This window comes from Saccopteryx leptura, chromosome 7 (assembly GCF_036850995.1).
Source record: "Saccopteryx leptura isolate mSacLep1 chromosome 7, mSacLep1_pri_phased_curated, whole genome shotgun sequence".
Taxonomy (NCBI): domain Eukaryota; kingdom Metazoa; phylum Chordata; class Mammalia; order Chiroptera; family Emballonuridae; genus Saccopteryx; species Saccopteryx leptura.
In genome coordinates, this window is record NC_089509.1 from 86,520,584 (window position 1) to 86,548,396 (window position 27,813).

General features: G+C 41.2%; 1 protein-coding gene across 2 annotated transcripts; it reads right to left on the minus strand.

The window, feature by feature from the left end:
- Positions 1 to 554: 554 nt before the first annotated feature.
- Positions 555 to 27,132, minus strand: KCTD18 (potassium channel tetramerization domain containing 18). Of its 2 annotated transcripts, XM_066345862.1 has the most exons (7): positions 27,035 to 27,132; positions 24,045 to 24,277; positions 22,534 to 22,745; positions 20,255 to 20,448; positions 18,868 to 18,962; positions 13,667 to 13,769; positions 555 to 2,522 (listed from the first exon to the last, which is right to left on the minus strand). In XM_066345862.1, the coding sequence occupies exons 2-7, from the start codon at positions 24,199 to 24,201 to the stop codon at positions 2,021 to 2,023; spliced, it is 1,263 nt and encodes a 420-aa protein (XP_066201959.1). In that variant the 5' UTR covers positions 24,202 to 24,277; positions 27,035 to 27,132; the 3' UTR covers positions 555 to 2,020. The 2 variants fall into 2 exon arrangements, with proteins under 2 accessions (XP_066201959.1, XP_066201960.1); XM_066345863.1 differs by lacking the exons at positions 24,045 to 24,277; positions 27,035 to 27,132 and having other exon boundaries at positions 22,556 to 22,693.
- Positions 27,133 to 27,813: the final 681 nt, after the last annotated feature.

Genomic DNA, 27,813 nt, shown 5'->3' on the forward strand with positions numbered 1-27,813 from the left:
GTAAAAAGTACCCTGCTGTATGAACTTAAACACACAAGATCTACTCCTCACTGAAGGCAGCAATATATGACCCAATTATAAAACGCAACATGTATGAGTAAACACACACAACTGAATAGTTGTGAAAAATAGAGGAGTAATCAAAATAGCCTGTTGGAAAATATTAAATTCAAGTTATGTGGATAGTTTATGCATAAAAAATCATACTGTATAGTCAGAATGACTCTTCAATGGTCATTTCTGGAAAATAAAACTTAACTTTACATATAAAGTTAAACTTTTAACTTCTCTTTTTCAAAGTACTTTCAAAACTATACTACCCACATTAAAATAAAATAGTTTAACAATTTATTCCAAAGAGATGTTAAATATATAGTTCATATCCCAAGAAATCTTCCTGTGATGTATACTTAAATCTGCCAATGGGAAAAAAGTAAGAAAAGCCAATCTAGGAAAGAAATAGTTAAATTAAGTAAAAGCCAAAGTGTGATCTCACATTTTTTTGTTTTTGCCCTCCCATCATTTCTTTTCCTGTTGCCTTTTGAGACAGAGAGTAACGTGCAGTGAGTTCCCCTGATCTGCACTTTGCTGCGTCCCTCGGCTGTGGTCTGTGAAATAGTGTCGTAGCCCCAGGAGGCACTGGTAGCACCCCCTCATTTCACCAGGCAGGGAGAGCTAAGCCCAGACTCACTCCTATCCCTGGGCTGCAATGAGTAACATTACAAAAGTCTAATTATAGCCTAAAGTCTATAATTATTTCAGCCACGTGCTCCCACCACAAACCGGAAGCTGGTTGGTCTACGAACGGTTAATGCATGAAGAAACTCACCAAGGGCCTCTTTTAATTAGACTTTGAGGAAAAGGGGAAACTAGGGTAAAAGAAAAGCCAGCTTGGTTGTCACTAAAGGTTAAATTCTTTAAGATTTCTGACTAAAAGGAATTGTATAGTTATAGTAAGAAAAGGTATAGGGTATAGCAATACTTTTTGAAAGAGAAAGGAAGAAAGTAAATTGTTATAAAAGCCATTTATTTCTGAATAATTAAGAACATTTATAAAAATTAAGGATTGCCTCATGCACCTCGTTAAAATGAGTCAAGGATTTGACTCAGGATATAAACCAGTGGGGAGTGTGGTTAGGTGCCAGAGAACTGTGAAACTTAGTATTGGCAATGCCATTTTAAAAGGAAAAGTCAGGCTTTCTGTCCTGTCCGTTCTTTGGAAAATGGAGGGGGAAGGATATGAAAGTCTCCTGACTTACAAGGACAACTGGGTTATTTAACTTTAGTTCTCTGAAAGGATTAAGGTTATCTGAAGAACTTCCTTTCAATGAGACAAAATTTACATCCCACCTACACTGACTTTGGCTCTCCCTCCCTTCCTGGAATCCTGAGAGTAACTGTACCTCTAGGCAAACAGGAGAGATGGACACTAAAAGGTTTATGAATGTATTATAATATGTAAAATGACATCACCATGTGTTACCTTAAAAGTTCCAACGCTTTTTAAATCCCCTAGACAAATGTTATAATCTTGTTAATATATAATTGTGTCATGTCCCCCCAACCTGTATGAAGTCCCAGCCTCTGAGATGTATTTGGTACGCACGATTTGGGTTAGATATGCCCCGTGTCAGTCATATGCGCCCGGCATATTAATAAATCTCCTCCTTTAATAAAACCCTTCAAAATTCAAACAAACAAAAAACAAAGTCAATTTCTCCAGTGATGATGTTGCCTTAATACCAATTAACCATTGAAAAGAATTAAAAACCTGAATTCAAATTGTCTGTAAACTAATAATCATTTAAAAGTTGGAAAAATTAACAGTAACTACAGCCCCAACCACCTAAAATCTCTCCTCTTCCATTCTTACATCACACAATTTATTTTTCCCATAATTGTCCTGAATAGAAACATTAAATTTTCCCCTCTACTGCATCAACAAATGGTGTCACTGATGCGTGTCCACCGGGCTGGAAGCTGTGGGGGCAGACAGGGCACCTGGAGTCCGCTGTTTCCATCACTCGGTCATGCCCTGCCCGTTTTCTGTCCGCACATCCAAGATGGGTGCTCCGGCTGGTGGCGGCGCCAGGGCCCTCGCGGGCCTCGCTGCTGTGCAGGCAGGTAGGGCAGACCCGGCGGCACACAGTGGAGTCCGCTTCAGTTTTATCACTCGGTGCGGGGTGGCCTTCTTGTCGGGGAGCAGAGCCTTGGCTGGAAGTGTGTGAGTGGCCCCATTTTCAGCACTCCTGGCCCCGTGGGAAGCCAGGGAATGCCCAGGTCCGCCAGAGCCCACCAGGGGCGGGGCTCTCACCAGTGCAGAGGGCTGGGCTGTCGCTGCTCCGGAAGGCTGGTTTGCCATGTTCCGGGACCAGGCGAGGGCACTGGTGGGGGACACCCTGACTGAAGCAGAGTTCTTGACCTTAATTTGGGTGCTAGTGGAGGGACCCAAATATCTGACAGGCTTAGGGCCGGTCCTACAGTCCACAGCTTCGTCCTCTTCACTGAAGGGGACCAGCCTCCTGGAAACAAGAAGCACGCGTTAGCACGTCACGGTCGGTAACAGTGGAGCCATCTCCAGAGTTCACCTTTAAGGCGAGCAAAAGGGTTGTCAAGAATTTGAGTCAAGGGTTTACAAGTATCAAAATACCTCATTTCTCATCTGCCATAAACACAGTAAGTAAATTAGCAAGTTTATAGAAGATTGTACCAACTTGAATACAGACTTTTAAAATCAGATATAATATATCAACAAGCTAAAATTTGGGAATGAGATGTGAGAGAATTATACAGCATATCCCTCCGTTCCCAAGAATCCAGATGTGAGCCAGAAGATAACCAGAAATATCCCAGGTTGTTTGGCCCAGAACAGTAGTTTTAAGAGATTTACTGGGGAAAAGGAGGTTTCACAGTCAAATAAATTTGAGTAATGCTGCTGCACATTTTATTCTCCTCTTGGAGTTCTAAAATCTCTGTGAACACATTACAGGTTCTGGGAAGGCCTACAGTGAGGATGCCTGCTCCACTTTGGTTCATCCGTACTGCCCAGTCATTCTGTTTTTTTTTCTTTTTCTTTTTTTAAATTTATTTATTCATTTTAGAAAGGAGAGAGAGAGGGAGAGAGAGAGAGGAGACAGAGAGAGAAGGGGGGGAGGAGCAGGAAGCATCAACTCCCATATGTGCCTTGACCAGGCAAGCCCAGGGTTTTAAACTGGCGACCTCAGCATTTCCAGGTCGACGCTTTATCCACTGCGCCACCACAGGACAGGCTGCCCAGTCATTCTGTAATGAAGTCTTTAGTACCCAGTAAAATTAGCATTCCAGGAGACACATTTTGGGAACTGCTAGAAGAGTCAAACCCATGGTCACGTTAGGCACTTTTTGAATTTGAGAAGTAGTGAACAAACCTTCAAATATTCCAACTGAGTTTTCCTTCCATTATAAAAAGCCCAAAGGAGAAACTTTAAGTGACCCTGAGTCTGTCAAACAACCACTGTGAGAAACCTGCCTGTCTCTTCCCCTGCTGCCCCTGGTTTCACCCTATGAAGACCCGCTCTTGAACACAAAGTGGTACAGCAGTCCTCCAAGCCTTCTGCCCTCACCCCAAACTGGGGTGCTTTCAGAGGCAAATAGAATGTAGTGAACTCTGATTCTTAGAAATGGGATCATTAATAGCATGGTCATTTAAAAACTGCTCTATATAGTGAAGAATGCAAACGCAGCAATCCCTCCTTTTCCTTGCTTTCACTTCCACGGTGTCAGCTACCCACAGTCATACATGGTCAAAAATATGAAATAGAAAATTCCAGAAATAAATGACTTAGAAGTTTTAAATTGCATGCCATTCTGAATGTGATGAAACCCAGCACCATCCCACCCCCATCGACCCGGTCGGGAATTCTCCTTTGTCCAGCACCTCCTCACTGTGTAGCTACCCACTAAGGAACCATCTGTTATCAGACCGACTGCTACTGTATCGCACTGCTGTGTGCAAATAACACTATTTTACTTAATAACAGCCCCAAAACACAAGAGTAGTGATGCTGGAAACTCGGATATGCCGAAGAGAAGCTGTAAAATACTTCCATTAAGTGAGAAAGTGAAAGTCATGACTTAATAAGGCAAGAAAAAAATCATACCCTGAGGTTCCTAAGATCTACAGTGAAAACAACTCTACTCATGAAATTGTGAAGGAAAAAAAAAAAGTGTGCTAGTTTTGGTGTCACACCTCAAACTGCAAAGTTAGGGTCACAGTGCATGCTAAGTACTTAGTTAGGATGGGTGGAAGACGTGACCAGAGAACGTGTTCCGAGCGATGGCAACACATTGTGGCAAGAAGCACTGAGCCTACATAAAGACTTCAGCAAGGGGTTCCCAACGAGTGACTAGCCACTTACTGCAAATAAGGGATGGTTACACAGATTCAGGAACAGGTTTGCAGGGAAAACATAAAAATTACTGAAGAAGCTGAGTCTTCTGATAAAGAAGCTTTTGCACATTTCCATCAGAGTTAAAGAAGTTGATGAAGGAGAAAAGATACCATCCCGAACGAGTCTTCAATAGTGATGAAACCACATGTATAGGGTTTGGTACTATCTGCAGTTTCAGGCACCAACTAGGTGACGTGAAAGTCACCCCCTGTGAATACGAGGACTACTGTACAATATAGTCAACCCTAAAACTCTGCTGAACATAACTAAATTTTCTCTGGTGATTCAGACAGTTCTTGGGATCTTGTAAGTGCTTTTTAGGTTTTGGGTGGGGTTTTTTTTAAGATTTTATTTATTGATTTTCAAGAGAGGATAAAAAGAGAAAGGCAGGGAGATATGTGGGAAGTATCAACTTATAGTAGCTGCTTCTCACATGTACCTTGACTGGGCTGGCCAAGGAATTGGAACCAGGGACCTCAGCATCCAGGTCGATGCTCTATCCACTGTGCCACCACAGGTCAGGTCTCACAAGTTATCATTATCCTGACAATGCATCAAAAATGATGCCTAATAAAATCCCAGAGAAAAGACAATGAACAGAGAAGGAAGTCCCCATAACACCCTCTTGCTGCTTTGTCTTCTGTCCACATCTTCCCTAGACCCCAGACTGAGGTCTCTCCATCTTGGCACTGTTGCCATTTTGGGTCAAATAATCCTTTGCTGTGGGGGCTGCCTTGTGCATTCTAGGACATTTAAAGGCATCTCTAGTCCAGTAGATGCCAGTAGCACTCCTCACTCCAGAGTGTAACAACCAAAAATATCTCTAAACATTGCCAAATTCCCCTGGCGGACAAAATCACCCCTAGCCGAAAACCACTGCTCTAGACCTGTAGTAGACTGCAAATGGCAAAAAGCCTTTGTAGATTCGAGGCTTAGCAAAAGGCTAAGTTCTCCCCCCCACCACCTCCATATTGGCTATGAGCTGAGTATTTGCACCCACTTCACTTGCTTGCCTAAGTTGCTGGAAGCGATTTACATGACCTTCCTCTCACCCTTTGTTTGTTCAGATGTTGGTTGATTTCACTTATGCATGGTGGGGGATTCTTGTTTATGCCTTGGGTGAGTCCCTGTTTTTGCCTCAGATGTGTAACTTTGTATCAAGGATTTCCTTGTTTTGCATATGGCTATATAATAAAGCAAACTGGGGGCTATATAATAAAACAAACTGGGGGCTGTGGGGTGCTGGGATATTGCCATCAGCATTGAAAAGGCCTCCGGATCCCCACCTCTTTTCTCAATGAGTCTGTTTTCTTAATTCTGCACCGTTCTCCCTCAAGACCCAGAATTACGAGCGGCGCTGGTCCGCAGCAAGTGGTGCCTGAACAGGAACTTGAGTACGAGAAAACTAAACAAAAGGCAGGTGATGGAACTCTCCAAGTGTGCACAGTGAGTAAAGAAAGTTTTTGGGGAGAGTATAATTCAGAGTAAAAAATTATGGGACAATCAGGGTCAAAACTTTTTATGAGAATAGTTATGCAGCTAGAATGCTTTTTGCGATATGTTCAGGATGTGTGCCCCTGGTTCCCGGAGGAGGGAATGGTTATTTCTGCTACAGGGGAGCAAGTAGGTAAAGTTCTGAGAAGGCAGTGGTGTGAGGAGACTGGCAGGAGAAATGGAAGTGGCAGTCTCTCTGGCAGTTGGTGCTATACTTTGTGGCTTGGGGGCTGAGGAACGTAGGACAGTGTGGCTGCCTCTGGTTCTCTCTGGCTGCTTAGTCTGCCACTCAGCTGAAGTTGAAGTAGGGGAGAAATCTCAGCATAGTCAACCTGAACTGCCGGTCATAGCAACTATAGAATTTGAGAATGGATAGGAGACTCAGGTATTAGGAAAGTTACAGTTTTTCCTGTTATGGTCTGATTTTCTTTAATGTTTTAACTACAATCTTCTTAACTATCATTTTGCTTCTTTCTTATTCTTTGCCTGGAAATTGAGGCAGGGGATCTGTGTTGGATCTGACTATAAAAAATATCCCAGCAGCTGCCAAGAAAATTTTATTGGGGAAATTTTGTTTAGTTCCATCCTTCAGTCCCTCTGTCAGAAAATGCCCTGACTAAAATCAGGCAGGCATCTTTCTAATCTGATAGTGCTCTGAAATCCTGGGTTTCTCTGATTCGTCTAATTCTTGTTTCTGTTTAGTTTTTATTTAATGTTGTCTAAAATGTGTCTGTTTTTAAGGCCTGAATTAAGTTCTTGCATGCAAATATTGGAAATGCCAAATCTAATATTGAAAAAATAAAATGATTTTAGAACTTGTAAGGAGTGCTCATTTAAATTTAAAAGAATAGAATGTAGATCCTTAAGACTTACTAATTTGGTTAGTGCATTGTGAGGTGTGTTCAGAATTAGGAGCCAAATAGCAATTCAAGTATTTGGATTAATCAAAGTTATATGTTATACTTGTGTTTTTCTGTGTAAATTGTCTTGTTTATGTGTAAGGCTATACTCAGGTAGGTACAACAAAGGAATTGAGCAAAATTAAGCAGGGCCCTGATAAGTCAGCTCAAGAATTTGTCTCAAGCTACTTCAGGCAGTTAGAAGAATAGTATAAGGATGCTAATTCTGCTTCTCAGGTAACATCCTGCAAAAGGGGCCCCAAGGAAATAGAAGATTTGGCTCCTCTGATTTTGCCTATTGGATTCAAAAAATAGGTCAGGAACGCCCTGAAATGGAACTAACAATACAAGGGTGTAAATTTAAAGGACTTTTAGATACCGGAGCTGACGTATCTGTTATTGCTAAGCTACACTGGCCTCCTTCCTGGCCCACTTATGCAGCAGCCACAGAATTACAAGGTATAGGACAGAGTAAACCCCCCAACAAAGCTCTAGTTTTTTTACAATGAAAAGATAAAGGTCATTCTGGACTTTTTAAGCCTTATGTGCTCCCTGGATTGCCAGTTAATTTGTGGGGTAGAAATGTTTTGAAAAATATGGGAGCATTGCTTGTCAGTCCTAATAGTGTAGTCAGTACTCGAACGCTTGATCAGGGATTTTTGCCCACTAAGGGACTAGGGAAAGAATAGCGGGGAATTCTCACCCCCATAGAAATGGCACCCAATACCAGAAGGCATGGATTAAGATATCAAAATTTAGCATAGAGGCCTTGGTAGCTCCTGCTGCCCCAATAATGCATTGTGCAGACCAAATTAATTGGAAATCAGATAATCCTGTATGGGTAGACCAACGGCCCCTTTCTTAGGAGTAACTTAAGGCAGCTGCTCGATTGGTACAAGAGCAGTTACAGCTTGGGCACATTGAACTTTCTGATAGCCCATGGAATACGCCTATATTTGTTATTAAAAAGAAATCAGGAAACTGGAGGCTATTACAAGATTTGAGAGCAATAAATAAGACTATGGAAATTATTAGTCCTCTCCAGCTAGGACTCCCTTCTCCTACTGCCATTCCATGGAATTTTCACCTTGTAACTATTGACTTGAAGGATTGTTTTTTTACTATAGCTTTAAGCCCTCATGATTGCAAGTGTTTTGCATACAGTGTTCCTTCGCTTAATTTCCAGGCTCCAATGGAGCGATACCAGAGGAGAGTTTTGCCTTAAGGTATGGCTAACAGTCCTACCTTGTGCCAAAAATATGTTGCTCAAGCTATCTCTCCAGTATGAAGGCAGCACCCTAAGGCATACATAATTCATTATATGGATGATATTCTTATTGCTCATCCAGATAAAAGACACTGTGTTGACCATTTTGCAACAACTAGAATATTCTTTGAAAGAATCAGGACTTTATATAGGTCCTGAAAAGGTACAGCAATCTTTACCTTTCTCTTATTTAGACAAATTATTGAGGGACAACAAATTTGTCCACAAAAATTAGAAATCAGGACAGATCATTTGCAAACTTTAAATGATTTCCAGAAATTATTAGGAGATATTGGCTTAGACCTTCCTTGAAATTAACTACTGGGAAACTGAAGCCACTTTTTGATCTTCTTAAAGGCTCGGCTGAACCAGCTCCTCCTTGGCTACTTACAGCTGCAGGACAGCAAGTTTTAAAGCTTGTAAAAAAGCCTTGCAACAAGCACAACTAAAACGCATAAATCCTGAAGAATCAATTGCCTTACTAATTTGTCCCTCGAGTTACACTCCAAGTGGACTATTGTGGCAAGCTTCAGGTCCTATTGAATGGATTCATTTAGCTGTTACTCCTAAGAAAGTTTCATCTCTGTATTTTGATCTTGTCGCCTCCTTGATTATCAAAGGGTGTAGGCGACTCTTACAGTTTATAGGTTTTGAGCCTCAAATTATTATTGTTCCTTTTTCAAAGGATCAACAACAATGGCTCTGGGAAACTTCCACTAAAGGCAAATTGCTTTTGCAAATTTTACAGGACTTTCATTAATTACTATTATTTGTATTTCCTAAGACAATTGTTAATAAACTCATTCCTGAAGCACCTACAGTATTTACTGATGGTTCCAGCTTAGGAATAGCAGGCTTAATAATCGATGGACAAGTTTATACTGAAACAGTCACCTTAAAATCAGCTCAAAGAGTAGAATTACATGCCATTGTCATGGCTTTTCAGAATTTGCCATGTTCCTCCTTTAATCTGTATACAGACAGCAAATATTTACTTATGGTTGTTTCCACTATAGAGACTGCTGTTTTAAGGACAACTGCTGATGAGGTACTATTTCAGCAATTTCTCCTTCTTCAAAGACCTGTACGTCAACATAGAGTTCCATGTTTTATAGGACATATTCAAGCTCATTCCATGCTCCCGGGAGCTTTAGCACAAGGGAATGCCCTTGTTGATCAAGCTACCCAAAAGAAAATTATTGGAGCAACTATGACAGATCAAGCAATTCAGTCTCATACTATTCACCACCAGAACACTGCAGCCCTGTGTAAACAGTTTCAACTTTCTCAGGAAGCACGGCAGATTGTTAAATCCTGCCTAAGGTATCATACACTACAATCTGTCACTTCATTTGGGGTTAACCCTTGAGGACTCCTACCAGGACAACTTTGGCAAATGGATGTTACTCATATACCTTCATTTGGCAAACAGTCCTTTGTCCACATTATAGTGGATACTTATTCTGGATTTATAGTAGCCTCTGCCAGAACAGGAGAACTGTAAAGCATGTTATAGCTCATTATCTGTACGCATTTTCTATTATTGGACTTCTTAAACTGGTTAAAACTGACAATACTCCTACATAGGTAGGAAAAGTAATTACTATATTTTGTCAAACCTTTCGAATTATGGGTATTTCTTACAATCTTTAAAGTCAAGGTATTATTAAAGTGTACCCAGCAAATATTTAAGGTCAATTTTAAAAAATATAAAATGGGGGAGTCATATCCTGAAACTCCTGCAAATTTTCCTTATCATGCTTTTAACTTAAAAAAATTTCTTTTGAATGCTGATGTACAGGAGATGCCAAACCTCTTTCTCCTGCAAACTTCTACCCTCTTTTATTTGATCCAGCTCATAACGCTGTTTTGTCTTTTTCCAAATAGCTCCAGATATACGGAAAAGTTTATATAGACAGATGAGGACCCTCAAACACCTCAGCAAGAGCTTCTGAGCATGGCTTTTAAGGTCTATAGTGACCAAGAGACAGAAAGCCCAAAAGAGATCGGGTAAAATACCAGCTCTTGCCATATGCCCTTAAAGGCTCCAATGCCCCGAAGGGGACTCATAAGACTCCATCTGGGCCCTGCTTCAAGAGTGGAAAGGAAGGCCATTGAGCTAAAGCCTGCTAGATTTCTCGGTCCCCACCAGGGACATGCCCTTGCTGTGGGGAAAAAGGGACACTGGAAGGTAAGCTGCCCCCTCGCTCCTCTAAGGGAGGGTTCAGTATCTTCCAACCCTGCTCCAGCCACCTGTGACCTAACCTTGCCCAGCCTGCTGGGACTTGCCATTGAAGGCTAAAGGTGCCTAAGGCCATTGGCCCCATCTCATGTCACTGTGGACGAGCCTAGGGTATTTCTTCCAAGTAGCAGGTAAACTGATCTCATTTCTTATGGACACAAGGGCCACTTACTAATATTCAGGGTTTTGGGGTTGTTTTTTTTTGTATTTTTCTGAAGCTGGACACGGGAAGAGACAGTCAGACAGACTCCCGCATGCGCCCAACCAGGATCCACCTGGCACGCCCACCAGGGGGCGACACTCTGCCCACCAGGGGGCGATGCTCTGCCCCTCCGGGGTGTCGCTTTGCTGTGACTAGAGCCACTCTAGCGCCTGGGGCAGAGGCCAAGGAGCCATCCCCAGCGCCCGGGCCATCTTTGCTCCAATGGAGCCTCGCTGCAGGAGGGGAAGAGAGAGACAGAGAAGAAGGAGAGGGGGAGGGGTGGAGAAGCAGATGGGCGCTTCTCCTGTGTGCCCTGGCCGGGAATCGAACCCGGGACCGCTGCACGCCAGGCCGACGCTCCACCACTGAGCCCACCGGCCAAGGCCAATATTCAGGTTTTTTATTCATCCCTCGAAGATCTCTGTTGTGGGTGTTGATAGTCCTATTTTCTGCTGCTTTGTTTGTCTCCTTTATTCCTCTTGCTTCAAGGCCCCATTCATATTTTAGGCTGAGACCTACTCCTAATTTAGAACTCTCTTTCTCCTTTTTGCCAACTTCTGTTACAAATTTACCTCTTCCACCCAGCACAGTGTATCCCAAGGTTCTCCTCACCACCTCCACGGCTGCAAAACTCCAGGAAAGGGCCCCCGGTCTCTCCAGGCTGAAGAGAACAGGGGCTCCATCTCCACACATGCCTGCAGATGGCTTTTCCAGTCAACCTGAATCATTACCAGCTAGAAGCAGCGGTCATTGGGACTTGGATGCTAGCTGCAAAGTGTAGAAATGTGACAGTTCCAGTGCCACGCGGACTTTTCCTGGATGTATTTCCTGGACTCCTGCTCCTTGTGACAGCTCTCAATGGGACTGAAGTGGAGTTGGATTGCATCTGCAGGGATTTGGAATGGTGATGGTGCCAACATGGACTTGGTGAAATTACATTAACATATTAAAGACATTTAAAACAGCAAAGACTCTATTATAGATCCTGTAGTGTTGGCTAAAAATTTGCTTGATAATCTAAAAGGCTTTAATCCCTGTAATGTATTAGAATACTTGTTTGGGTATCTCTTAGCATTGGCTATACTAATTTTGTGTTTATTCTTTATTTTTTCAATCTGCCTCCGAATTAGAATCTGGGAAACTATGAAATCAAATGAGTGCAAATCTCAGCACACAAATTAAAAAGAAAAAAGAAAAGGAGACTATGTAGTAGACTGCAACTGGCAAAAAGCCTTTGTAGATTCGAGGCTTAGCAAAAGGCTAAGTTCTCCCCCCACTACCTCCATATTGGCTATGAAGCTGAGTATTTGCACTCATCCCATAGCCTCACTTCACTTGCTTGCCTAAGTTGCTGGAAGCAATTTACATGCCCTTCCTCTCACTGTTTGTTCAGATGTTGGTTGATTTCACTTATGCATGGTGGGGGGATTCCTGTTTATGCCTTAAGAGAGTTTCTGTTTTTGCCTCAGATGTGTGACTTTGTATCAGGACTTCCTTATTTGCATATGGCTATATAATAAAGCAAACTGGGGCTACTGGGCACTCGGATATTGCCATCAGCATTGAAGAGGCCTCCTGATCCCATCCTTTTTTCTCAATGAGTCTGGTTTTGTTTGTTTTTTTTGTTTTTTTGTATTTTTCTGAAGCTGGAAACAGGGAGAGACAGTCAGACAGACTCCCACATGCGCCTGACCGACCGGGATCCACCCGGCAAGCCCACCAGGGCGCGACGCTCTGCCCACCAGGGGGTGATGCTCTGCCCCTCCAGGGTGTCGCTCTGCCACAACCAGAGCCACTCTAGCGCCTGGGGCAGCGGCCAAGGAGCCATCCCCAGCGCCCGGGCCATCTTTGCTCCAATGGAGCCTTGGCTGCGGGAGGGGAAGAGAGAGACAGAGAGGAAGGAGGGGGGGAGGGGGGAGAAGCAGATGGGCGCTTCTCCTTATGTGCCCTGGCCGGGAATCGAACCTGGGTCCCCCGCACGCCAGGCCGACGCTCTACCACTGAGCCAACCGGCCAGGGCCTCAATGAGTCTGTTTTCTTAATTCTGCACCATTCTCCCTCAAGACCCAGAATTACGAGCCACACTGATCCATGGCATAGACCAAAATGATATTTGCTAACTATAGGTTCAATATATAATGAAAACAAGCGCTCTCCCTCCTGGGAGGACACCTGTGCCTTCTTCCTCCTTCTCCTCCTCCTCTACTCCCCCCAGGCATATTTTCCTTGCCCCTCTCTTTCTCCTAAACTGTAAGGGACCCCATAATACTTGCAACCAGGGGAGCAGTGGGCAGCTGCACCTTGTCCTGGGCTAACCCCCTGAACCTGTCTCCAAGGCCCCTTTTCTCTAACTCTCCTGTAAGCCAAAGCTGCTTGCCTAGGCTCATTTCTTTCCAAGACATTTTTAGAGAACCAAATAGGAAAAAAAAGAAAAAAGAATCATGATAACAAAATGAGGACCTTTAAGAAAAAATATCTGTTGTAACAAGAGATGATTAATTATTAAAAACTGAATAAACCCAGCATTCCTGAAAAAGACCCGGGGGGTACAAGTAAGAGAGCATTCTGAAATTCCATAGGGGCCTTGACTCAAGTTCTAGAGCGGAGGATCAAGAAATCAGAACACCTGAAAGCCATGAATAATTCCCAGACAATAAAAAAGATGATTTGACACAGATGTGGAATAAATGTAGGGCTAATAATCTTATAGAACACAAGAAAATACCATTAAATTAAAATACTATTTGCAGTACCAAGGAGAAAATAATTCCAAATAAGTCACAAGAAATATTTTGACTATTGCCAATAAAGCCTGGATTTCATTTTTGTGGGGAAAACTAAGTAGCATAGCATTCCTACTGTGTCCACTAGTATTTTTAAAACCACTCTTCCAAAAAGTACATACTAAAAGTTTTAGAGAATTATTTGCACTTTCTACATAGTTTTGCTAACTTTGCATTTATCAAGATTTATATTTACTTATATTCATCTAGGTGATTAACAGGATTAGTAAAGTCAAGAACTATTATTCACTTCCCCAATAAAGGAGGTAAAAATAGAGGTCACAGATTTAAAAAAAAAAAAAAAAAAAAAAAGAACAAAAATCAAACACCATAACAAAGCACTGATAACCTCTTTCGAATTGGTGCCATGTGACGCAAGCTGCCAAGCAGAGGCCGCTCTTCCAGAGTCCAACATTCTATCAGCTCGTGAGGCACCCGCCAGTAGCTAACACCTGAAAGATAAAAAGACCTAATTAAGAGAGCCTTTGTCCACTGCAAAATGTTCAGAAACACTGCTTTGTATAAGACAAGCCAGAAAGAAAGCTTGAGGTTCATGCCTCCCAGTTGACAAAGGCAGGGGTTAGTGTTCCCACCAAGAGACAGGGCAGCAGCGGCACAGCTCCTGACAGGGGTCGCGGGGAGCCGGTGACCAGCCCCGCTCTGTCACTGGCAAGCAGCAGGTCTTCTCCAGGCCCTGGCAGCTGAGTGTGTGCTGGTGAGAGAGGGCAGGCTCTGGGTCTGCATCCCACTCCTGTCACTCACTAACCACGTCACCTTAGGAAAGTTATTTAACTTCTCATCTGCAAAATGTTAACAACTACAATACATACCTCACAGGATTGCTGTGGTAATTACAGGAGTAAATAAATGTAAAGCTCTTCGGACAGGGCTTGGCACAGACTAGGCACTCAGGAGATGTGAGTTGCCTTTATTATATTATAAGTCAATGTTGGCAGCAGTGTAAGGACTGGACAGTGGGTGTCCTAACACTTACCCTGTCTACCTCATTGGATTTGTGACCTTCTAATCAGGCAAATTTCGTGAACCACTCTGTAAGAGGCAACTACGATATAAATGGGAGATATCAAAACCCTAGAAGCACCTTTTCAAACAAGAATAATCTGAGTTAATGTCTTAGGCCAAAATTCCAGCCAAATTCATATTAGTTTTTAATCCTGATATATTTCTGATTGAAAGTTAAAAACATATTCTTATGAACCTTGAAAACATTATGCTAAGTAAAATAAGACAGACACAAATTATATGATCTCAATATCCAGAACTGACAAATCCAATGAGACAGACAGCAGACTAGAGGTTGCCAGGGGCTGAAAGCAGAGGCGAATGAGAAGTTACTGCTCACTAGGTCCTGGGTTGCCTTTTGGGGCAATGAAGGTGTTCCAGCTTTCAGCAGCTGTGGAGCTGGGAAGATCCTGGCTGGGCTGAGGACATCCCATCTCAGTGTCCTCACAGCCCTTCAACCCTTCCAAGGCTCCCAATAAAATGGTTTGACCCCCTGCCCAAATGTTTTAAAACTGCATCGAGGTGGTGATTTCACAATATTATCAATGTGGTATATGCCACTGAAATGTATATTTCAATTCTGTTATATAAATTCCTCAGTTTTTTTGAAAAAGAACCATAAAGACATATAGATTCATTAAGAAGGGCTTTAAAATGGTGAATAAAAGTTGTTCAGCATTAAAAAAAATTACCTTAAAATCCCAAGAAGGGAGTTGGTGTCTTTTATTATTAAAGGTCTGGTAATACTACACAACTTAGCAAGTTGAGTATATAAGTTGTTACATAAAATATGTCCAATACTCAAAGAATTTTCTGAACCTTGTTTTAAGACAATAACTTTCTGCTATCATTTTATAATGTCCCCAAATCTATTCATCTTATAAAAACCTTTCCAAATCTTATCCATTAAGCGTTTATTTTAGTCAGGTTTACTGAAATATAATTTATATAAAATAAAATTCACCCCTTTTAAAGTACACAGTTCAATGACCTTTTAGGAATGTATGCAGTCATGGAACTGTAGCCACAATTAAAACAGAACATTTCTATCACCCCAAAAAGGTCCCTCCTCTCCACTCCCTAGTTGTGTCATTTCCGGAGAGTCATACAAATAAAATCAGGAATCACACAGTATGTAGCTTTTGTGTCTGGCTTCGTTTGCATGATTTGAAGAGTCATCCATGTTGATATATGTATCAATGATCATTTTTTTATGCTGAGTAGTATTCCATTGTATGGATATTCCACTGTTTGTTTTTAACACTTTTTTTCCTGCCTATTAAATAGTTAACATTCATTGCATAAAAGTTTGAAAGTATAGAAAAGTATATATAAGAAAATAAAAATTTGTTATTTTGATGTATTTCCTTCCAGTCTTCTTTCTAGTTATATGATATGCACATAATTTAAGAGACTTGACATTTAATTTTCTTTCCTGATTTTAATCAGTTCTTATTTCATCGTGGGCATTCATCTATGTAAAAAGTTATTCAAAATAATCTGAATAGCTAGCTATATTATCCCATGGATGTGCCAAAATGTTTTTAACTTTCTATTACAGATTTTCTATTCGTTTCCTATTTCTTTATTTACTATGAGTAATGCTTAATTGAACATCTCTGTTCATAAGCCTTTTCTGTATTTTATATGGTTATGTCCTTTAGGTAGATTCCCAGAAGTAGAATTGCTGGGTCAAAGAGTATGAACAATTCTGATGCTACTGATTTTTTTTTAAGTAAAATTAATTTTTACTCCTGTCAAGAATATATAAGTTCTTTACTAATCTGGTATATAAAATATAGTTGTTATTGAATATATATTTCATTGATAAATAATAAGTTTGAACCTTTCACCATATGTCTATTTCCCTTTCTGGGAATTTTATGCCCATGAACCTTGCACATTTATTTGTAGAGTAGGGATGGAGTTGATTTTCTAATCAATTAAAATAAACTCTCTGCATTACGGATATTCTTTTACCAGTTAATATAACATTATTTATCCTAGTTTTTTAATAGTCTTTTCATATTTTTTTTGTTAAAGTTAATACTTTAAACATTATGTAGTCAAATATATTAATCTAGCTTTATAATTTATGTTAGGCTTATCATTCTTTTCCTTACTAAGAAGTCAATTATTTGCTTAAATTTCCTTTTAGTTCATTATATATCGTTTCATTTTTCATTCATAAATCTACCTGGGATTATTTTGATAAATGATGTGAGGTTTTTTTGTTTTTTTTTTAATTTTTTTTTATTTATTCATTTTTAGAGAGGAGAGAGAGACAGAGAGAGGAGAGACAGAGACAGAGAGAAAGAAGGGGGGAGGAGCTAGAAGCATCAACTCCCATATGTGCCTTGACCAGGCAAACCCAGGGTTTTGAACCGGCGACCTCAGCATTTCCAGGTCGACGCTTTATCCACTGCGCCACCACAGGTCAGGCCTGATGTGAGGTTAAAATTGTTTTTCTCTCAAAAATATTTTCCGATTACTTATTAAATAATCTATCCTTTTTTCATTGACATTTAGTCAATCAATTAAGTGACTTCTTATTACTTAGTATTTTTATTCTTATAATTTTATTAGGGTTTACTCTTGATCTCTGCGTTTACTCTTATACCAGAAACACATTGTTTTTAATATAACTATCTACAGCATGTTTTACTATCAAACAGAGTCAGCTTCATTCCTCTAATGACTACTACTTCCCAAAATGTTCTTGGCTATTTTACCTGTTTTTATTTTCAAAGGAATTTTAGAATCATTTCAAGATTCCCACAGAGTTCTATTGATACTTTGATAGGAATTGTGTTAAAATTACAATGTAATCTAATAAGAACTGACATCTTTATAATATTCAGATTTCCTGCTCAGGACCATCGTATGTCTCACCATAATTTTATGCTTTTTTTTTTTAAGTGAGAGAGACAGACAGACAAGGATAGACAGGAAAGGAGGGAGATGAGAAGCATCAACTTGAAGTTGTGGCACCTTAGTTATTAATTGATTGCTTTTTCATACATGCCTTAACTGGGGCCTACAGCCAAGCCAGTGACCCCTTGCTCAAGCTAGCAACCATGGGCTCAAGTCAGCGACCTTGGGCTTCAAACTGGTGATCTTTGGGCTCAAGCTAGTGGCCATGGGGTCATGTCTATGATCCATGTTCAAGGCAGCGACCCTGCACTAAAGCTAGTGAGCCTGCACTCAAGCCAGATGAGCCCACGCTCAGGCCAACAACCTCAGAGTTTCAAACCTGGGTCCTCAGCATCCCAGGTTGATGCTCTATCCATTGTGCCACCGCCTGGTCAAGCTTTATGTCTTTTTTTAATGGGTGGATGAATAAATACATTTTATTAATTTTCTTCATAAAACACTCAAGCATTTCTTGATAGGGCAGTACTAGTTATTTTTTTGTTTTCTTTATTGCTATAGTGAATGGGATTTCTCTCTGAAATTTCTAATTAATTTATTATAAGTAAGCTGTTCTTTGTGTATATATAGTATATTGTATCCAGTTATTGTAGTCTATTAAACTCATCATTTAATTTACCTTTAGTTGATTCTTTTGAGTTATATAAAAAGATACACTCTCCAAAAATAATAATAATTGTCTTCTTTCAACTTACTTCTGTTTCCTGTCTTATGGCTTTCCACAGGCCTTCTAGAACTTGATTAAATAGTAATGATGCTCCATCACATGCTTTCTAAAAGGTTAAAAGCAGGTGCATGCTTTGTAAAAGTCAGTGATTCTAGTTCTTTGCTCCAGCTTCCTAAGTCAGTAAGGAAATAAGCCCAGTCAGGCCCTCCCGAGTCTCCTGCGCAGCCCCGCCCGTCCAGACGCACGGAGGGAGACACAGAACACCGTAAGCTTTGTTCCTCAGTTTAAACCCAAGCATCTCAAAGTCAATGAAATCTAAAATAATAAGCTTAAGGAGAAGAGCAATTTTTTCATTATACTTCATCTGGTCTGCTTGAAGGGTATAAAAAGAAAAGAAAAAAAAGGAAGAAAAATGAGAGGGGCAAAGGTGAGGAAAGAAAACAGGGCTGGTGCTAGCACCCCACACACAGGAGGGACGGCTGATGTGATGTTGAAAAGCCTCTTCACTCCTTTATTCAATTTTATATGACTGATAATCACTGTTTCTATCAGCTTTTAAGATCATTTGAGGACTGAGAAGTGGGCTATTTTTTTTTTGGACCCAATTTTAGGATTTAGTGCTTGCACTTAACACTCAATAAATGCTTATTAATTAAGGGGGAAAAAACAACTTAGGCATAGAACAATTAATCTTCTGTGATCCTTAAGCAAGTGGATTAATAATATCTAGATACTATTAATAATATTTAGCAACTCATGGGGTTTAAAGACTTGTAAGTAAATTATCTCAATGTTACCATGACATGACAAGTACCTGGACCCACACAAAAAAATTACCTCCTCAACATAATAAACACATATTTAACCTTCCTTTGTCTTCCTAGGTATAATGCTACCTTCTCCCATGAAATAAAAGAACTGTACTGTACCTCTTCCTTCCCAGGCATCAAAGGCATCCATCATTTTCTTCAGTTCTGCTACTGAATAATAGCTCCATATGTACTGAACATTATTTCCCGCCTCTCTAGAAACAGTGCAAAAGGTAATGAAAACATACTACTTAAATGTGAATGTATGTTTGTGTATGTGAGTATGTATATAGCTAATAGACAGTAAGTCCTTGTTCATTAAGGAAAAGGTTTGTTCTGTGGCCTTTCAGTATATGTGTGTGTGTGTGTGTGTGTGTGTGTGTGTGTGTATACATACACACATATACTTGTGTATATAGTATTATATACTATGTTTATAATATACTATATGAATATACTAACCCACAGTTGATCTCTTTTCACAGTAGTAAAGTATTTATCAATTTCACAACAAAATTTTTAAAATAACTCTTCTAAAAAATCACCTAACTCCAGTAAAAGTGAGAAAAAGACTCATTTTGACTAAAACTTCCCTAGCACTTTGCCAGGCAGTTATATATCCTATATAGAAACATCTCTGCCTGCAAAAAATTCAGAAAATGATGAATGATGACATATTTAATCATCTACAAAACAAACTCATGTGGTCATGCATTAGTCACTATTATGTGCCCCAATCCAATAGCCCCAAAATTAAAATAAAAAACTGGCTAAGTGAAGTGACCAGTGTAAATAAGATTACAGGGAAAATATTAAGAGAATAACCCTAAGAAGCTAACATGTTCAAGTCATAGAATTTTAAAGCTGGGAGGGACCAGGAAAGTCTTTCATCATTTCTCAGAAAAGGACACCGAGACCCAGGCCAGTCCTGGGTCATTAAGAGAGCCTACTGACTCCTTCGACAGTTGCCCCTAGATCAGGGGTCCCCAAACTTTTTACACAGGGGGCCAGTTCACTGTCCCTTAGACCGTTGGAGGGCCGCCACATACAGTGCTCCTCTCACTGACCACCAGTGAAAGAGGTGCCCCCTCTGGAAGTGTGGAGGTGGGCCGGATAAATGGCCTCAAGGGACCGCATGCGGCCCGCAGGCCATAGTTTGGGGATGCCTGCCCTAGATTATGTTTGAGACACCCAAGCATGTGGCTTTTCTTTTCCTTCTTTCTTTTCTTTTTTTAATAAAGCTTTGCAGGTTATTCTGATATCCATCCCCAATTGAGAATCACAGTACAGGACCATACAGGTAACCCATAGATGATACACATGAGAAATGGTTTTGATTATAATTCCTCAGGAAGCAGGACTATCTTAACAGCTCCAAAGGCTCACTCTGCCTGTTGAGAGGTGTAGATGGTCTTTCCTGGTCAACCACATATTCCTTTTAGTAATCCCTCTTAGAAAAGACCAAGACTTAATTTTGTTTCTTTTTCATTTTAAAATATAGACATACCTTTTAAAAATGCTTTTACTGTGAATTCTTCCTCCCAGCTGTTTATCAATAGCATCTGTTCCGTCAGTTTTTGTGGAATAAACACCAATAATTCTACTCTCACAGCTTGTACCAGATGTGTTAAGATAGTGGAGAACCCAAACGGTTGGTTTATTGCAAACTAAACCATATGAGTCACAGAAGTCTGTTAAAGCCTGGAGCAAAATATATACATATATCAATTTGAATTTAATTCTGGAAAGTAATTTTTAATAAAAAATTAATTTGCTGTTACTTTCATATAAAGCTATAATTTCAATTGGTCATATGGGAAATAAAAAGATTTTATGGCTTTAAAAATAAAATCACAAAAAAGCACCAACCAAAAACTCAATACCTTTTCAGTTTAGAGAATCCTTTTTTGAATAGAAATTACATTTTATTTCCTCTTTCTTTAGCCTTACTACTAACATCACTTTCAATTTTAAAATCTTCACATAATTACTAAGAATTAGACCTTTGTACTTTTCCCTTTATTTTCCCACAGATTTCCCATTTGACTCAATCTTCCTTTCACTTTCTACTGACTGGCTCTATGGTTGATGCTTATTTTTATATCCAAATCCAATCATGGATTAAGCAGATTTGAGCTTGTTCTTTTACACTGAAAGATATGAATATATGAACTCAATACATACTGTCTGAACTTATTTGGCACTTACCACTCATTCACTTGCATATTAAGTACCTGCTATGTGCTGGGCACTACCAGTCCTGGAGATATAACAGGGAACAAGAGACAAGATCCTGACCCTCCCAGAGTTTACAGCTAATGCAGAATACAAACATTAAATAAGCCAGCGGCACACAACGCAGTAAGCGCTAGTAGGTGAGCCTACAACGGGCTACGGGACATAGAGCAGGAGGGCTTCCCTCAGTGGGGTGGCAGGGGTATGACCTGGGAGAAATGGCATCATTACTGCTGTGAGCACCTTGAGGGCAGGCACTGTTGTCTTATATCCCAAGTGCCTGAAATAATGCCTGGAATAGCGCCTGACACAAAGGAGGTGTTTAATATAATTATTTACTGGCGCAGTGAATAAAAATAGAACCCTGACATGTCTTGCATTTTCATTTAACATTGCCATCTAACTCCTATATTGGGAGTTAGATGTGACTTTACTTGCACATTGAACAGAATTTCCAACTATATTATCAACTGTTCAAGGGTAAGAACTATATGTTATATTTCTCTGTGTCCCACACAATCCCTAGAACAGTGCTCCATTTGCCAAAAACATTTGAAATAAAGGTGTGTTGGTGGGCAGAATGAATGTATGCATGCTATGTCCTTTTTGCATACAAACCAGGAATAAAAGACTACAGACTTGAGATTTCAGAAGATGAATGTGAACCCACTACAACCTCCCAGTCAAGCTTTTTTAGCCCCATTCTGCAGATGTGGCAAAAAGCACCAAAAGACTTTCTGATAACTCAATTCATATATGCTTCCTGTAGCAGAACCATACAATCATGCAGATTCCTGAAGAGGACCTGGAACCAAATCAACTTTGTCTTTACGCTGTACTCCTAATAACCACAGCGTCATACTGCTCCCCTGAACACGGATACCCAAGTCAAAGAATTCACATCAGTTCAGATCAGTGTTCACTATTAACAGTTACTTAAGAAAAATATCTCTCTGAGCTGTGCAAAGGTGCTAATTAACAGCAAATGTAATATTTATCAATAAGGCAAAAACATATAAATAAGTAGTAAAGATCTTCAAAATGTGATTTAAAATAGAAGCATCTTTAAAAAGATATACTAATCTCAAAGTGAATTAATCAAACTGATATTTTAACTTAGTAACAAATTCTACACTCACTAAGTCAGGTAAGAGATTTCATACAATTATGACCATTCTTTTAAAAAAAAACCATTTCAGTAAATAAAATAATACCACTACACCCTGACATACTATATAGTATTGCTCTTAATTTAAAAACAACTTCAAGAGAAAAACAGTTCTATAAAATAGCCATCATCAGTGAAGAATAAAAATTCTATAAACCTTTGAGTGGCGATATAATGCACTTTTCCTAAAACAGAACTTTGGCCTTAAAAAATGACTACTAGTCATTAAGAAGTGTATCTTCAAAAATTATAAAAAAGTTAAACTGTCTCATGTTTGGTTTATGTGACAACATAAGCTATACAAAATAATATACATTGCTTACTGCACAATATATATATATGTACACATATATATTTTTTAAAACTTAAGAAAATGTCAAGACCTTTTTAAGTTCTATATTTGACCTTAAAGAATATGTCTCCATTTCATTGGCCAAGTGGTCAGACAGGCTGTACGGATAAGGGATGCCAAAGTAATCAGCCTCTTCCTGTAAAGCAACACGGGTTTGCTCCTCTGCAGGAATGTGAACTTCTCCGTGAAGATAATCCAAAAGGTATTTAAATAGATGTCCATCACGGTCGATAACACAAGCCCCTAGAAAAGATTCAGTTCAAAAATAACTGCACAGATACACATGACCACTGACAAAATTTTAACATGTCAAATTAAAATCATACTGAGGTAGACTAGTTTCTCACAAAAAAGTTCACATCTAGTGTTCAAATAGGTTTAGTCAAACTTAGTGATCCTCTGCATTCTCACCGACCATATAGGAAAATTATTCTGAGCTCCATCTGGAATTTTGGAGGCAATGGCCATATTCCCACTTTGGCCACTGCAAAAGCCAGGGAGACTTCAGACTTCTGGAAGAAAGAGAAGCTGACCCCTCACTTCAGCCCAGCTTGGCCAGGAAAGGCCTCTGGAGTCTTTCTCCTAATGAGGGCCTACAGGGTGCTTGTACCATGTCCAACGTTCGTGTTGATTTGCAGCACTGGCATATAAACCCAGGGCTCCTGGCTTCAGGCATGCCATGTGTTTGGATTTATTAGATTAGTCCCTTTGTATTGTGCAAATCTGACTTCAAAAAGCAAATGATATGCTGGCTTTATGATAAAAGAGTTTTCTTAGGCAATTTAGCAGAATTAAAGAAAAATACTTCTGTGTGATGTTACTCAGCAATTCCATTCCTCCCTTGGGGACAGAAAACTCAATCTCTGCTTACCATCTTCCACCAGCAACCTTTCTGTTCAGATGGACGTCAAGCCATGGGCAACAGCCATTGGTGCATTTCCCACGCTTTCAACTGCTGTTCAGCTGGCAAAGCAATCTCTCAAAACCCAGGGTTTCCTAACAGCCCCTCATGCTCAAGACCCCTCTCTTTCTTCTAACACAGAAGCAAGAGGAGGTTCCAGGAGCCCTGGCACCTCTAAGATTTGCAAAGAACCTCATTTCCAGCTACACTAGGTGACAAGTATAAAACTACACTAACAGCCACTGCCCCGTCAGCAGTGACGGCAACAGTGTTTTCTCCAGAGATATATTTTTTTAACTTGAAAAACACAGAGAGAAGCTAATATATTAATCAGCCTCTATACCTTTACCCATGGAGTTGCATGAATGTAACAACTTTCAAAATACAATTAATCCCTATAATTATTGGCCTTCACACACTCTCACTTTTTTTGTCAAATTTCAGCAAGAGCATCACAGAGTCTAGAAACTGGTGTTTAATTTCTTCATCTATCTAATTGGTCTCCATACAGTCCTAATGATCTCACTAATTAGTAAACTAATCTAATATATTCCGTTGTAATTAGGAAAATCAAAGGAAATTTGAACTAGATTCCTAGTTTAATGAATATTAATAATCATGCTTACAGACTAATTATTTACCTGATTCATCTGTTTTTAGAGGAAAACGACCACTGAACATAGATGCCAGCATGGAGTCCTTAAATCGGCACAAGGACTCACGCCTGGCTGTGTAAATACAGCCACCCACGTTCAATCGGAGAATATCTAACATCTCTTCTTCTGCCTTGTCTTCCATTGTTTCCAATGATACCTGAATTTTTGCCTTCAAACCCTTTCAGAAACTGCAAAACAATGGCGGTCCCAGTCCCCCTCTGTAAAAACAAAGGACAATCACCACTGACACTTCCAATGATAAATACATTTCAAAGTGATTTAAAATAAACTCGGCATTGACAAGACTGAATTGAAAGATTTTCTACAATATGAACATAGTTTGAGATATACTGAGAATCTGGAAAACTTTGGCTCAAAGGATTTGCAAATAATAAACTATTACCAACTAAATTATAGCTGTTGCGATTACTGTTTAATTAAACAAAATGCACTGCCTGTAAAGCAAAGGTGAAGTGTGTTTATATCTTTGCTATTCGTATATCTTTTTAAACTACAATAAGTCTGAAGGAGTTGTCTAGACTGCAGAGGACATCCGTGTGTAGCGCATGGGACGAGGTTGCTTAGCCCTGTCACTCACTAGCTCTGGGACCCAAGACAAATACCTATCTTCCTCTGCCTGTGTCTCACCTACAAAATGGAGGCAGAGATAGTGCCTACCTCCAAGGACTACCAGAGGAATAACTAACACATCTTAAAGCATATAAAACAGTCAGTCTCTGGTTCAAAGTCATAACTTAATAAATGATGTTACCTATAAAGATATAAATTTTACCATAGGGTATATAGTGGGACTTGTTGTTGGCTCTGGAGATTTAAGAAAACAAAACAACAGAAATTATTAACAATGGTAATTATAATTCTTAAGTTAGGTAACTAAGGGAGACACAAATTATCAACTGAGATCAGAATTCCATGTATGCTAGTAGTTAGACTGGTCCAGAATAACAAGTAATATCTCTAAAGCAGTGGTAGTCAACCTGGTCCCTACCGCCCACTAGTGGGCGTTCCAGCTTTCATGGTGGGCAGTAGCAGAGCAACCAAAGTATAAATAAAAAGATTTAACTATAGTAGGTTGTTTTATAAAGATTTATTCTGCCAAACAGCGAAAATCCAACATAAAGTACTTGGTAAGTAATTATTATTATATGCTTTAACTTGCTGTAACTCTGCTTTATAAATTTTATAAAGTAAAGTTACTTCCCTACTTTATAAGTCACCATTACTGTGGAACCGGTAGGCGGTTATAAAATTTTACTACTAACATAGATACAAAAGTTGGTGGTAGGTATAAAAAAGTTGACTACCCCTGCTCTAAATTATCTAACTTCTTTACTCTAAAGTGATTGAAGCTTTAGGGAAGTTTTAAGAAATTGATTTCTTAATTCATTCTGAAACTAGGAATGGGAATGGGAATGGGTGACTGTGGCATTTCTATGGAAGCTAAATCAACACTGTAACGGGGAAAAAAAAAAAGGCCCTCCTGACTGAGACCCCCTGTCTCTGTACATTCCACAGCAAGGGTAACATGGCTGCCAGGAGCCTCACCTACATCAATGGCAATTCACTTTTACTGTGATCAGATAAGATTCTTTCATAGATGCTCCGATTTATCCAGTCTCCAATGAAAGAGGGAAAGGAGACCATTAGTCTGAGGAAAACCACGTGTGTCAAACACGGTCAGAATAGACAGAACTATTATGGGCCTATGGGCCTGCCTTCAAAACCACTTTTGGATGTGACTTCCTACACTGCCTACAGGTCTGGGAGCAGCCCCCAATGATCCAAGTGAGAGAACCACCTTTGAGGCATGGGACAGAACTGGCTCATGCTGCCCGTTACCAGCTCCCTGGAATCCTGTGCATTCTTCAAAGCCCCAGGCAAACCTCAGTACTTGCGTAGTTAGAATCTTTGCACAGTTCTCCAAATACACTTGGTAGCCCCGTCTACATTTTACCTCACTTGTTTAATCCCTACTTTGGGAGGCTATAAGCCCCTGGAAGTCAGGGCCTGTGTCATTCAATAATTCCCATTTACTGAGCATTCACTGTGTGCCAGCCACGGTAGGAGACACTGGACTGACATCGTCTAATTCCTACAAAAGCCCCTTTGGATGGGACTTAAAACTGTTCAAAGTCAGTACTTAATAAATGATAAATGTTACCTATAACGACATAAACTTTACCTATTGGCAGATGGGGACACTGGGGGAATAAACAGAGTGATGTGTTCAGGGCCCACACTAAGGCTGCCCTGCTCTTAGGTGATGGAGTCGGCTCTGATTCAGGGCAGCAGGACCAGCTCCCAGGCTCTCCCGGCTGCACCCCTCAAGGCCACCTTCGGCAGTGCTTCAGGCCGAAGGCTCCTGAGCCAGGCCCTGCACTCAGCACCCCGGGAGCTCAGCGGGCACGCGGAATGCCAGGACTTAGAGATAGGCCTGCCACAGGCTCTCCGAAGGCGGAGGGCCACCACCGTGTCAGCTCGTCACGGTGCCCCATCCGCAATTGCACCCACTTCGGCTCCCTACTATGTCAGCAGTGCCCTGCCCTCCGGGGAGGTGTCCCCAAGTGCGGCCCTGTGACCACCTGTATCAAAACCATCAGGAACGCCTGCTGAATGCAGATTCCCGGGCACGGCACCCAGTCGGGCTCAGGTCTGAGGAGGGGTGGGCAGTGTGCCCCGGACCCACGCAGAGAAACGCTGCTCAAGGAATACGCTCTTCTCCCACCAGGTGGGATGAAAGGGGCCGAGAAACCAGAAGGCCCCGCCGGGGTCTCCCCGCCGCCGGCGACCGCGGAATCGTCCCCAAGCCCGAGCTCGCTGCCGGGGCCGCCCATGTTATTTAGCGCGGCCCGGACTCTTGCTCGGGGCTCCCCGCCGCCTCCCGGGCCCGCGGCCCACCCGGGGCCCAGATCCTCCGCACGGGTGAGGCCGGATAGGCAGCCTCCCCGACTGACCTGCGGCCCGCCCGGCCCTCGGCACGGCCGCCGGACACTGCCAGGCCCCACTCGGAGGTAAGCGCCTCCTCCGCGGCTCAGCAACTCTCGAAGCAACGCGGCCCCAGCGGCTCCCCCGTGCGGCCCGGCCGGGTAGCGGCGCCCCGGACATGCCCCGCCCTAACATTGGCCCCGCCCAGCCAGAGCCCCGCCCCCGGGGCTGGCTCGCCCCTGGACTGGCCCGCCGCGCCCGCGTCCCGCCCCGCCCGCGGTTCGCTCCCGGACTTGTTCAGCCCCGCGGGTCGCCCGCCCGCCACCAGCGAGGAGAGGACCCGAGTCAGGAGTCTTGGTACCCTTCAGGGAAAGGAAAAGCGGACGGAAACATGGGCGCCTGTCTATCCCAGGGAAAAATATGTCACTTTTAGTGCAAGCCGACTGAGGAAACAAACAATAAGTAAGGAAAATAAATATAGATGTAAAATGCATAGTCAAAAAGGTAGATTTTAGCCTGACCTGTGGTGGCGCAGTGGATAAAGCGTCGAATTCGAACGCTGAGTTGCCCATTCAAAACCCTGGGCTTGCCTGGTCAAGGCACATATGGGACTTGATGCTTCCTGCTCCTCCCCTCTTCTCTCTCTCTCTCTCTCTCTCTCTCTCTCTCTCTCTCTCTCTCTCCCTCTCCTCCTTTTCTCCTCTCTAAAATGAATAAAGTCTTTTTTTTTTTTTAAAAAGGTAGATTTTATAGATATACTTACTTTCTACCCTGAAAAGAGAGAATACAATAGTAACAATGAAGATAA